The sequence below is a fragment of the Manacus vitellinus genome, unplaced genomic scaffold (assembly GCF_001715985.3).
Source record: "Manacus vitellinus isolate BGI_N305 unplaced genomic scaffold, ASM171598v3 scaffold_44_pilon, whole genome shotgun sequence".
In the NCBI taxonomy this organism is placed as follows: Eukaryota; Metazoa; Chordata; class Aves; order Passeriformes; family Pipridae; genus Manacus; species Manacus vitellinus.
In genome coordinates, this window is record NW_021940565.1 from 880,579 (window position 1) to 893,693 (window position 13,115).

The 13,115-nt window shown below is 39.3% G+C and overlaps 1 protein-coding gene across 6 annotated transcripts in view; it reads left to right on the forward strand.

Annotated features, from left to right (window-relative positions):
* The window catches only part of RALGPS2 (Ral GEF with PH domain and SH3 binding motif 2), a 90,594-nt gene extending 77,762 nt beyond the window's left edge, over positions 1-12,832 (forward strand). For 5 of the 6 annotated variants that reach the window (XM_018079067.2, XM_018079070.2, XM_018079069.2 and 2 more), the window contains 3 exons: positions 3,538-3,643; positions 4,849-4,940; positions 6,723-12,832. In XM_018079067.2, coding sequence (XP_017934556.1) covers positions 3,538-3,643; positions 4,849-4,940; positions 6,723-6,752 — 228 coding nt within the window. In that variant the 3' untranslated portion in view covers positions 6,753-12,832. The remainder of the gene's footprint in view (positions 1-3,537; positions 3,644-4,848; positions 4,941-6,722) is intronic. The other variant, XR_001921503.2, reaches the window with a different exon arrangement.
* Positions 12,833-13,115: the final 283 nt, after the last annotated feature.

Here is a 13,115-nt window from a genome sequence, read left to right on the forward strand (position 1 = left end):
AAGGCCTCTGTGACATGGAAAGGAACGCTGGCAACAAAAGAGTCAGGCTGCTATATAAAGTTTCCTGGCTGGAGCTCTCATGGTAAACGTGTCTTGATTACAGGCATGCTTTTGACCATTCTGCTGCTGCAATTGCTCCAGGCACTTGGAATGGGCCAACAGTCAAAGCTCTTCCAAGGCTTATAATAGCCAACCTCTTTGGAAAATTACATCACTAAAATCCCTGTGTAATTCAGCAGAAAGGGCAAGAAATCCCCTCCCTTTAGGACACGGGCAAGCCAACTCTTCTTCTCATGCCTGTGGTCAAAGACCAAGGAGTGCATCCAGTATTGTGTGTGTTCCAGATGTGAATCTGGTTGAGAGGAAGAGATACTGTAATACCTGCCTGTGGCAAACTTTCTTGTGCTGTATCTCCTAAGAAAGGCTGATACATATAACGAGCCTTGATTTTAAAAAGTGAACAGCTCTCAGTTATTACTGCAGTAATGGAGAATTGTGTATAATGAGCATGTTCATAATGAGCACAGAGATGTGGCACAGCACAGTCTGACAGGAATGTGTGTACAGTGCTTAAGGTTTTATCTCATATGCTGAAATGGTACCCACAGAAAAGCCTCTGTGGCAGAACTGTAGCACTGATGCACCTTTAGAAAAGGACAGTGTGAGGACAGCCACTTGAACTGAGTCTTAAAATGAGCATTCACCCTGAAACATGTGAATACACCCGTAAAATAACTGTTTAAAGTGATTAGACTGGAGAATCTTGCCAATTTCTGTGATGACATAGCGTGCAGGAGAGATTTTTCCATGTTTGTAGGTACTTGGAAAGGAAACAGAGACTTTTGGAGGCTTCACACACTTGAGCACGAACCCTTGTTTGTTCCAAGCCTTCCATTGCGTGTTATAATCAGAATTAGATCCATTTATTAGCAGTCTAGAAAATGTGGTAGTTTCACAGAAATACCCTGAAGAAGAATGCTGTTATTCTAAGAAGGATGTTCAGCCACTGAGAAAATGATCTGAATGTTAGAAAGCTGTAAAATCTCAACAGGAGACGTGGAGGAGGAGATTTGTAGGTGCTAAAAGGTTGGAATGAAAAGTCTGTTCACAGATTAATTCAGAGGTTTTGATTCAAAGTTTTATGTCTAAATGCCTTTGAGCTCAGAACAACAGCAACAGAACTCAGTCATGTGAAGCCTGGTGCCAGAGCTGTGCAGTTTTCCATGTGTATAATAAGCATCATTCCAGTGGCCTATATTACAAAAAAGCAAATAAGAACCAGGAACATTAAATTACAATGAAGCTTTCATTCCCTTCATGTTAACAAAGCAGGCTTGCTGTTAGCAAGGCTCTGTGCATCAGTGGAGAATGAATGAGCTGCCCTGGGGGACTGTGTAAACATGGAATGCAGATCCAGGGATGGAAAGCTGACGTGTTTCAGGCGATGATGGGCTGATGCTGGCAGGAAACACTTTCCTCGTGTGGAGCTTTTTGCTTTTTGGAGAAGTACCATAATTAACTAATTGTTTTGAATGAAATTAAAAAGCCAGGGGCTCCAGCAGTTTGCATTGCATGGCAATGCCACATATTGGATACCTATTGGGATGTGTAACTAAGATAGGAGATGTGCTGTTTTCATGAAACTCTAGAAAGGAGTGCCATTTAAAAGGTTCATTGCTGATCTGTAACCTATTAAAACTGCTTTGTGACTCAGATTTCCATCTCTGAAAAGGACCTACCTATTAATGCTTTAGGACTGCTTGGAAGTTTGTAATTTGCAGGTCCCTTTAAAGTGTAGGCTGTGTCATCTTTTCTTTTTTTTTGAGGCAATGTCATCAGTAGGCCCATAGCAAGTTCTGAATAAGCAGTTTTTCATTACAGACTGACATTACTTACTGACTCCTCAAAGAAATTGTAGTTTCTGTTTGGAAAGGAGTTGTTATCCAGCCCTCACAGTAATGAAATGTTGTCTGATAGAGCTTTATAATTTACTTCCTCCTCTTCTGAGACATTACCACATGTGTCCACCCCCCAAAGACAGTGAGTTACTTAACTTTAGTATACATATGTAGAGAGACTGGACTCTTAAACTATTTTGAACTTGGTTAAAATGCTTTTTGTTTCAGATAGCAGTCTGACATTTGCTCACTTCAAGTCATGATGGATTTTAAACTGAGGTTTAAAATGTTCCTGGTTGCACAAGTCCCAGACAGATAAACTCATCTGGACAGTGGCTTCAAACTGACAGAGGGCAGGTCTAGATTGGATATTAGGAAGGAATTCTTCCCTGTGGGTGGGGAGGCCCTGGCACAGGTTGCCCAGAGAAGCTGTGGCTGCCCCATCCCTGAAAGTGCCCAAGGCCAGGCTGGATGGGACTTGGGGCAACCTGGGATAGTGGAAGGTGTCCCTACCCATGTCAGAGGGTGGAACTGGATGATCTTCAAGGTTCCTTCCAACCCACACCATTCTGGGATTCTGTGATGATTCTACAACATTCCAGGTCTTCAGTTAATCTATAGCACAGATTAGAATAACTGACATTAGACTTGCAATGGAACTTATATAAATAAAAGTAATTGTATTCTCATGCAGAGAACATTCTTACAGTCTCTTACTTTGCTCATGACACCCTCAAACTTATTAGCAGTAATACTTTCTTTGGTTGAACCAGAACTCTCTTTTAGTAATATTAAAGCAATATTTCTAAAATGAAAAAAAAAGTAACTCGATGCTTAATGCTGTGCATCAACCATGTGGCATTAGAATGAAGAATAAAAATATTTTACAACTACAGGTTAGTTTTAATGACTTAAAGCTAAAACAGTCTCAGGAATGTTTTATGATTTCTAATAATATAATTAAAGAGAATGAAAAACAGTGGCATCAAGGAGCTGTGAAGAGAGGGACTAGTGTAGCAGAGACAGGTACTGTTATCTGTCAGTGTGTGAGTAACACTTTGAACAGGGGAGCCCCAGCATTTGGAACATCTTGTTGATAAATGAGCACGTGATGTTCTGGGCACTGGGTTATTGAATCTGCATCTTCATTTGATCCATTTTCTTCATCATGTCATAATATTTAACTACACAGTTGTGTTATCTTGTCCCCAGAACCCATGTTATGTGTAATTACAGACTTATTATAATGTGTTAATTTTGAATAGTTATGGCACAGACAAGTTCAGTTCTTCTGTTTGTTAACAGTGGAGGGATTAGCTTTGCATTTATTAATACTCTTCTTTTGAACTATATTGTACATTCTAATGTGCAGTAGTGTGGCGAGGAATTGTCTCCATGCAGTGCAATTTAGAGGTCTCACAAATTTTTGCAGATTGTGATATTTCTTTTAATTTCTTTTGAATATCATTAATTGTGATAAATTCTGTTTTCCCTAATTTCATATGAATTTTGTTAATTAACTGTGCTTAATGAAGCTGTGCTTCATTTGAAGTTACTCAGTCTTTGACAGTGTCACTGAGAGGAACTGGCTGAAGCCTCTTGGTTTAATTCAGTTTTACATCTCTGGCTGTATTTCCAGTTCAAATCCACGCCCAGCAAGAACGTGTCCGTGGTGGGCTGGATGGTGATGATGGCAGATGACCCTGAGCATCCAGATCTCTTCTTGTTGACTGATTCTGAGAAGGGTAAGAGTGCACTGATTCCCAGAATAAGCATTTGCATTGCTGAGGTCGTTTATAAGCAAGTAAAATGAGCAAGTGAAAGGTAACATCCTGTTACATCCTTCCAATTTCAGCTGCTCTCCAAGATATCATCTTTGCCTTTAGAATGCTATGGGAACAAGAATCTGTGGAGAATCCTTAGAGTCTTCATTAAGTTCTGAGAACCCTCCAAACCCTTAACAACTCCAGTTGTGATTTTTACTGGAAGTATTCCTCTGCATTCTTTCAAACTATATTTAGAACACTGGGGCATTTTCACATGTGTGAAAATGGAACTAACAATAAAAAAAAGAGATTCAGCTAATACTACCTGCTTGACCAGTCCCTTCTCCTCTCACATGAAAAACAAAAATCAAACCATCTGTTCAAATGTAGTGCTATTACCAGGAAAAAAAACCCCAAGAGATCTTGGCTGTTTTGTGGATTTCCATCACTCCAACACAGCACCCTGCTTTCAGCTTAAACTTGGAAGAAAATGTTACTTTTCCATAGCACTTCAAACTGTGCAGAAAGAGAATTATTAGAAGTTCTGAGAAAGGAGCTTAAAATTATTTATTGCTTTGTCTGCTTCAAGTCTTAGTGTGTTTTATTTCCAAACATCCATTTTAGCACCACTGATATGAGGTGTAAATACTGAATGCTTGTCAGCTTAAACTCTGCAACAGCAATCTGAAAAGTTTTTGTAACACATGGCCTTGCTGAACGTAAGCAAGCACTGTGTAACACCAGGCACTGAAAACACTAGTCTGAAATGTATCAGTAGGTTCAGGAACAACATTCAAACATTTTCAAGTGTAGCTTTCCAGAGAGCATTTCAGTGATATCTTGCACTTCATTAAAAAATTATGGTATTATAAACAAATTGCAATAGTGGGCAATGAGCTCAAACATTTTTGTGCAGTTCTAAGGAATGTTTTGTTCTTTCCTAGTTGATACTGGCATTATTTGAAATCTAGAATGTTGGAAAGGAAGGCAGGAAGCTACAGCCTCTCTTCACTAGCTCAAACAATTGCACCTATTCCAGACTAAGTGTAAAGTTATATGAACCTTCTGTTATTAAATCTTTTCATAATGTCTTAAGTTAGAGGTATTTGAATATGGGTAGGATTTAAGTGCGTTACCATTGTTTGTGTTTCCTCATCAGATTTTTTTTCTCTTTTCTCACTTAGGAAATTCATATAAATTTCAAGCTGGGAACAGAATGAATGCAATGCTCTGGTTCAAACACCTGAGTGCTGCCTGCCAAAGCAACAGACAACAGGTGAGACCAAGATGCTGCAGTGGAATGAGCTTTTAAGAGCTCAGAAGTGACAGATCTTCGAGCTGCCCAAGCTGTCACTGAGGGCTTTGTGTGAGGAGCAGTGTACCCTGAGCAGCCTCTGCCTCCATTTCACATGCTGGTTGATTTGCCTTTGCCTTTGTCCCTTTGCAGACTCTGGGGTAATGAAGAAGGATTTGGGGCTATCTTGAGGCTCATTTAAAACAACTGGGGAAATGCAAGGAATGCTCTAAAATACCTGTCCAAGTGGCAGTGTTTTTGTATTGCCCATTTGAAAAGGGCTGTTTGTACAGTTACATAAAAGCTGTAAACTGTAGCATTCAATATCAATTCCAGGTAACTCTCCTGTAGTGCTGTTTTTTTTCAGGTCATGGATGTGCATATTTTCTGTTGGTTGTTATGTATTCCTAAAATGTATAAACATTAGTCTAATCCTTGGTACATTTTGCAGTCTTTGATAGCAAAGGTAGTATTTTCCATGAATCAAAAAGGAAGATAGACTGCTCCAACCCCTATTAAATGCTGTTCCTGTATAAATTCTTATTGATCTTTTTTATCAGCAAAATCCTTTTTAAGTTATTTTGCCTCCCTGAACTCTCCCTTTTCCTTTGCACATTTGTTTATGGAGTTTCCAGAGCAGAAATACCACTGAATTTCAAGGGGAAACAAAAAGACCTTTCTGTGCTTTCTTGTTCAGTTCTGCTTCTGAGACAGATCTTAAGGAGTAAGGAGGGTTCCAGAAGCTCCTGTGGAGGTATTTGAGACAGTGCAAAGGAGAGGAAATTGTGTTCCTGTGGCTGGAGAATGTGGGGATAGTGGCAAATAGTAGCAAAGAGTTACAAACAAGTGGTGACTTCCAGGCAAGCCTGAAAACTACCCCCTGAAGACAAGTTTTATTCAATAAGATTTAACAGTACTGTCTAATACTGTTAACAGCGTGACTGCCTTAGGAAAATTGGATGTTTAAAGGTGTTTTCAATAGAATAGAAACACCTACCCAGCTGAGTAATACTGAGAACTATTTTAATAGATACTATTTTTGATTTTAATGGTGAAACTTTAGCCCAGTTGAGCATTCTACAGGTAAATGATAAATCATGGAATCATAGAATATGCTGAGTTGGAAGGGACCCATCAGGATCAGATGCAAAGCAAGAAATGCTTGTTTCAAATCTGACCAAACTGGGTATTTATTGAGTGTCATCAGGAATGTGCTGGCTCTTTAATAACCTGAGTAAACAAGAGATGCTGCTGTCAGGTAAATTCCTGATGGGGGGAAAAATGGAAATATAAACTAATGTATTGCAAACTAGCTTTAATCTTCATGAAAGGGAGTGATATCTGCAGCAGGGAATTCAGGTTTCCTCTGGGAAAAGCTCAGGCAAGTGTTGATGCCTCGTTTTTATTAAATTAATCTTAAAAATACTAGAGGACCTACATCAATCACTGCTCTGTGTGCCAAGAATTCTCTAGCTGGGGCTTGTGTAGTTCAGTGCTGAGATTTGTCATGTGAAGGTTCTTTTGCTGACAAATCTTAAATGTCACGAAAGTTAAAAGTTCTATGGCCATATGAAACAATTTAATATTTTAGTTATACCTGTTTTTTCTACAGTTCTAGGTATGTTTTGATAGTTGCATTCCTCCTCCCCTTTTTTGGAGACAGAACAATGTGCATTTGAACAGGTGTCTAGTGTGTGTAAGAGTTGAATGTCAGTAGCTACTACTTGAAGTAAATTCTTCTATCATTTCCATTTTTGCTTTCAGGTTCCTGCCAACTTGATGACCTTTGAATAACAGGCTAATTCAAAACAAAAAAAAAATAAGAACAATTTGAACCATCTCATAACTGAGAAGGAGGTCCTGATGAAAAATGTGCCAGCTGTATCTGTGCCAGAACAGAGCCTGTCCACTCGATCTCTGAACTCTGGAGCCCTGAACAAAACCACTAATGGCTGGGGAGCAGAGTGCCCCAGGTGAAAAATGGAGTTGCAACATGAATTGCCATGGACCGTGCTTCGTTATGTTCTCTGAACTGACCTGTGGAAACCACTGCCTTAAAGAGTGAAAGGAAAACCAACATGAAACACCAAATAGTGTGTGTGAAACTTCTGGCGGTGCTGTGCTTGAGTTAAATAGATTGTAGCTAGTTTGAGTTTCTTTTAACTTTATACTAATTTTGAAAATAACTCACCTTTTTAGGCATTCTTAAGAAAACAGGTAAACTGGTATTTAAGAGCTGTATCTAAAGCTGTGTATGAACTGGGTAAGAGAGGTACTACATGTCCTAGAGATGTTGTTTAGACTATACCAGGAGTTCTGGATGGGAGCTTGTCCCAGGCACTTTTAGCCTGGAGCAGTGTTATTTCTCTCAGACCTACCAGTATAAAGTTTGAAACAGCAGTGAGTTTGCAAACCTTGGTCCTGCACAGGAGCCGGGCGCCCGACAGCGGCACTTACACCCCAAATACCGCTTTGGTACGTCGGGACCTCGTTCCTGGTTCAAAACACGTGGTTTGGGCAGTCAAGGGGTGTGTGTAAGAGACAAAACTCAAAGCACTGTTGGGTCAGCACTGAGTATTTTCTTCCCATTTGTTGAATGACAAAACACCAACACCCGGGTACGGCTCACCGAGACGCTTTCCTTCTCTGGGTGTCTGCTGATGACCAGTTAGGGACCACTGTTAGTGTGTGGTGTTTCATGATATCACTGAAGATGGACATTTTTAAGAAGATAGAGGCACAATTTCAAAGCTTTCACGTTCTCATTTGGCAATAATTGATTTTAGTATCTGTCTTGGTCGAAATAGTTGACGTTGTGTGGTGTTGATAACGTGGCCTAAAGCAGACCTTACGTGCAGAAGCTCTTTTAATCTTCAGGCAAATAACTAATTTATTAGGAGGTAGGATATAACCTAAGGAGAGAAAAGGTGTGGGACCATCAAAATTCTGTCCTTGGCAGGAATCATTCTTGGTCACTGGAATGACTCACGGAGAAAAACATTATGATTGTAAAAAGGGAGCTGTGCTTTATGTGTGTGTTTGATGCTTAAGATTTTGATTCTCGCTTTCTTGGGGTTTCCTTGACGTCACCTAGTTTCCTGGATGATCGGTCTCTCTTTAATCTTAAAAAATATGGTCTTTGTAAAGCAAGGAAACGTTGTCCCAAGATATGACTCCGATATCAGAACTTTGAAGTTTGTGAAAAATTGGTAATTGTTCCATTGGCATTGTGGTTTAGTGGCCGTAAATACGCTTGCAGATTCCACCATGAATTCTCCTTTTTAAAAAGAAACAAGCTACCTACCAGTCTGTTTGAGAGTTCTCTGACTATCTAATAAAGGTTTCTACTAGTAGTTGTTATTTTGAAAATGTTTAGTTTGTTTATTGCATCTAAGTAGAAGCCTATAAATTCACTTTTTGAGCTGTTTTGGGTTTTTTTTTTCCTCCGGAGTCAAATTAATCTCATAATGGAAATGATTACTTTTCTGGTTTCTGGCGGGCAAAAAAGAAGGCTAATCCAGTCTCACAGTAAAAACAAAAACAAAAAACCAAACAAAACATACAAACCCCAACCACTTGGTGATGTAAAGGGTAACAGGCTGGCTTATGTTTCCAGGAATTGTTCTGATTTGGCTCTTGGTAGAAAGAAAACACTAGAAAGATGCTTCTGTCGGAATTACACCACAAACACTCTGAGAATTTGAGACCCTTTGCATTTTTTGGTGGCTGGTTTTTTTATGAGGAATGAATAGCCTGTTCTCATCCTGAAGTCATGAACTTTGGGAAGAGGTTGCTTGTGCTGAATCCCTCTGCAGTTCACACATCTCCCAGGTTTACCCACGTTAGGTGTATAGTAAAGACAACATCTTCAGAGCCAGCAGTGTTACTTAGTAGACTTTGCACAACTTTAGTTTGGGGTTTTTTCTGTTTTAAGAATTACTTAGTGTGTTTCTTCTCAATGACTAAGTGGGTTTTTGTTTGTTGTTTTTTTTTTTTTTTTAATAACGTGTGTCTTTTTTTTAAGCATTGTGGATAGTAACCTGTGGATTTTGAATTTTTAAATAAGCTAATCTGGGTTGGTTGCAGCATAACTGTATCTGTTCTTTTGTTAGTGAAAGGCAACATGCAACAGGGAGCCACAGCCTGACAGCACACAGCTTTTGCTAAGGACAGAGCCAGGTCAGGACATGTCATTTATTACTGGTTTTTTTGTATTTTTCCAGCTGTTTTGAGTTAGGTTTTATGGTAGGAGGAGGGTGGGGAAAACAGTTTGCAAATCATCCTTTAATGAATTGTTGCTGTTCCCAGTTTTCGTTGTCCTTGGGCCTCCTACTCTTCCTTGTTTTCCACCCTCCGATAGGGGGGATTCATGGGAGAGATGGAATATTGTGGGAGGAGTTCCTTAAAGTGTGTGGCCATAATAACTGGAGTGAGTAATGACAACACAGAAAAGCATTTTTGGCACTTGTTACAATGAGTAGTTCAGTACTTTCCCATTGTTGTCCTACAGGGCAACACAGAAACACTGTCACGTTATATATTTTAAGATAAATGGTGCTCAGAAAGAGGTGGAGGGTTTGTTCCCTGAGGGAAAACTGCCTCAGCTCAGCTTTGGAAAGACACAGACAAGTCATATACACTGTAAAGAGTGTAGTAATGCTCCCTTTTTTTTTTTTTTTTAATTAAAAAAGGAGTTAAAAAAATTAAATAACTGAAACTAGTGCTGAGAAAACAAGGACAGCAACGAGCTCATGGTATTCAGGTAAGACTGTCATCCAGACTACTTCAGATAGTTGGCAGGTTTTCTTTGATTTTTATTTTCAGAGTGTTGCTCTAATTCTTTATCTTGTTAATAACTGTTGAAACACTTCAGCTAATATTTGTCACTGTGTTTTTTCTGAACATTTTGATTTTGAAACTAAAGATGCCCATTGCAACTCCTTGTTTTGGTGGCATTTGAGCAAAAATTATTCAGTGTAGATCTTCTAGTGAGACTTGGCATGCAAATGTGAATCATCTGACAGCTAACCAGTTTCTTAGCCAAACTAAAAGTTTTGGGAAAGATCAAGAAACAGGGAATGTCTGGTTTATGGAACTGGTGCAGTGCATTAGAAATACATAATGTTGCACTGGTGGTTGAATACTTACTGCTAACTCTTATCTCATTTAATCCGTGCTACTTTTGGCTGGGATTTTCAGACCTAACTTCTGTCCCAGTGTTCTTGGAAAGCAAATGAGTTTATTTTTTAAAAATTCGGATAGCTTGAATAAACATAGCTCACCCCAGACACGTATTTCCTTTTGCAGACATTTTCATGCCAGAGGAATATTACTCAGGCTATTATGATTCATTAAGTATTTAGGTGCAAGTTATAGGCATTAAAACTACAAATACTGAATGAATGCACATAAATACTTAATGAATGAGCTTTAGCACCCAGCTTTAAAATTTAGAGAAGTGTGCACATTTGAAAACATATTGGGAGCAGAAGAAAGCATTAAAAACCACAGCAGGGTTTTATTAGTTATCTGTTCCTCACTGGAAGTGCATTCATCTAATCTAATCTTGCAACATCAGCCTCCTCTATTTGCATTTATACATTTCCTACAGTAGTCCTCCTCTATTAGAATCAGACATAACACATGTTAACAGCAGATCCTTTCCCTCCCAGCAGAAGCAGTTGCAGGTTTTTTGTGCTGCTGAGGCACGTGACAAGTTGAGGTCCCTTGTGACAAAAGGCAAGTTGATCTTCTGGTTTTGTATAACTGTAGTAAATCTTATCCAAATCAAGATAAGGTAAAACATGGGATATTGTTTCTTCTGTCTCTATCAGTGGCATTTTTCTTTATTGTTTGTCCCTTTTTTTTTTGATATTCTAACTCACCAGCATTAGTAGTTCCAGTGTTTTCCATGGCCAGCTCTGTGTGCTACCTGCTGCAGCATCAAGCCCCCAGGAGTGGTACTAAATCACATCAGTGAATTGCCTATTCTCCTTACAAAGACAAAGCTGTGAAAGTTTTATTGTTCTTTTTCAATGTTACCCTTTTTCTTTCGTTCTTCTCTAAAAGTGTCTTGTGCATGAGGTGGTTTGGCTTGGGAAAGTTGTCACTGAAAGGATCTGTACGAGTGGACATGAAGTTTGTTCATAGGGGTTACCCCTCTTTTTTAAACCACATCATTCTGATATGTGATGTATCAGGAGGGTGAGTGCTTGGATTTGAGGAGGACTTTTGCCAGTGCCTTATTATGAACTTGGAGACCAATTCCTTTATTTCAGTGCTGAGGGTCCCACCAGGGCAGACTTGCAGGCTGTGTCCTCAATGGACCAAGGGGTGACATTCCTGGCAGTCATTGCATTTCTGCAGCAGACAGTTGTTTTGGTCAGTGTAAAATAGCTTGGCTTGAGTTTCTTTACTATTATTTTTTTTTCACTGTTTGTATAGCCTCTTTTTAGGAAAAATGTAGAGGTATTTGGTAGCTTGGGCTTGTTCAGCTTTTGTCAGAAGTAGCTCAGACCTCTTAAAAATTAATTTATTTTTATTTTGGTGTGTCTCTGAGTAGATTTAGTAGGGGGGAAAATTGAAAAGAGTAGTCCAAGTCATGATCTAGACCACATGAGCTGAAGAGCTCATGCTGTTAGAAAGGAGCTTGCTTTTCTCTCTCCCATTTGAATGTAAACAATGAAGAACATTCTTATGAGAAGATTTATTCCTTACAGGCTTTTTGCTAATGTGAAATAAATACCACAGGAAAAAACTGTTTGGGGGAAAGAGGGGACTTGGATTAATCTTAGTCTTAATATCCCAAAAGCTCAGTTTTATATATTGTATTTCTAGTGCCAACACTATGTGGAGAGCACTGCCCTTCACTGAAACAATTGCAAGAGGCTGTTTTAGCAGCAAGGTTTCAGAAGCTTTGGAAGGGGAAATGAAAGGAAGAATGTGTAGTTCTTATGCAATTAAATATTTGTTTTCCTGGAATACATCCTTATAAAAACACAGCAGTTTTAATATAGTCTTTTTGGTAAATTCAGATGTTGGAAGGATTATTTGCAAATTAGTCTTATGCTTTCTAAGAATCTTCAAAGACAACAGAAGGGTTGGGTCCGAGGAGAAAACACAAATTACTTAGTTCAGCCGTGCCTGTCGCAGAACTGGGCTGGCAAGTCTCCTTGAAGTTATGTTGGTAAGGAAAAGAAGGAGCATGAGATGTAATGAAATGCAGGTTCCTGCAGCTCCTGGCGTGGCTCTGGCTGTCAGCCTGGTCCTGCTCTGCAGTGACTAAAAGCACCGTGAATACTCCCTTTCCTTTGTGTGTTTGATTAGTGTGTTATTTCTCTTTGTTTGGGTAGGTTCTGGCCTTCGCCTGTGATTCCTGAAGGAATTTCTTACCATTCCAAAGCTGTTCACAGCTGAAACTGCAAAGCAGAAAAGCAGTTAATAAATGGATGAAATGTTGAAATAGAGGGTTCTGGGGTGCCTTGTTTACTGGCGCTTCTGGCTCCTTGTGTTCAGGAGTGTATCCATTCAAATGCTGCTGCACTGAAGTGGGAAAAGCACCAGGAAACCATAGCTATGTTTTATAATAATCCTGTAAGGACCAACCGTCACTGGGAGGGGGATCAAGGTGTCATGCAGTAAACACAAGCCATTTTTAATGTTCCCTGCTGGTGTGAGGCGTTCTAGGGATAGAGGGATTGCACTATGATCTTGCTGAGGGATGTGCAGTTTGTCCTCTAGCCATTTTCTTCACCTTTTTTAATACTTTATTCTGTGTGTGCGTGTGAAAATCGTGTGTTTGCATAAGCTAGTTTAAATGAATTGAAGAACAGGTTTCAAAAGTCTTTCCTACTGAAATAAATGATTTAAAAGATGGCCTGTGTCTGAAGTTTTAATTTCTCATTTGAAAATCTGCATTGAGACTGCAACCAGGTTTTGCAACGTGGAATTTGACTGTCTTTGGGAATGGTGCTGAGATCAGCTGGAATTTTAGTGGCTTTTTTTTTTTTTTTAATGAACCTCTGAAATGAAGCATGTAAAGATACCGTTGTCTGCTGGTACAAAAGAAATCCAAAAGCTAGCAGGGAGATACAGTTCATTGAAGAGATTTATGTTTGGTCTCGGAGATTGTTCTGTTAAATGATGTGGTTTTTCTCT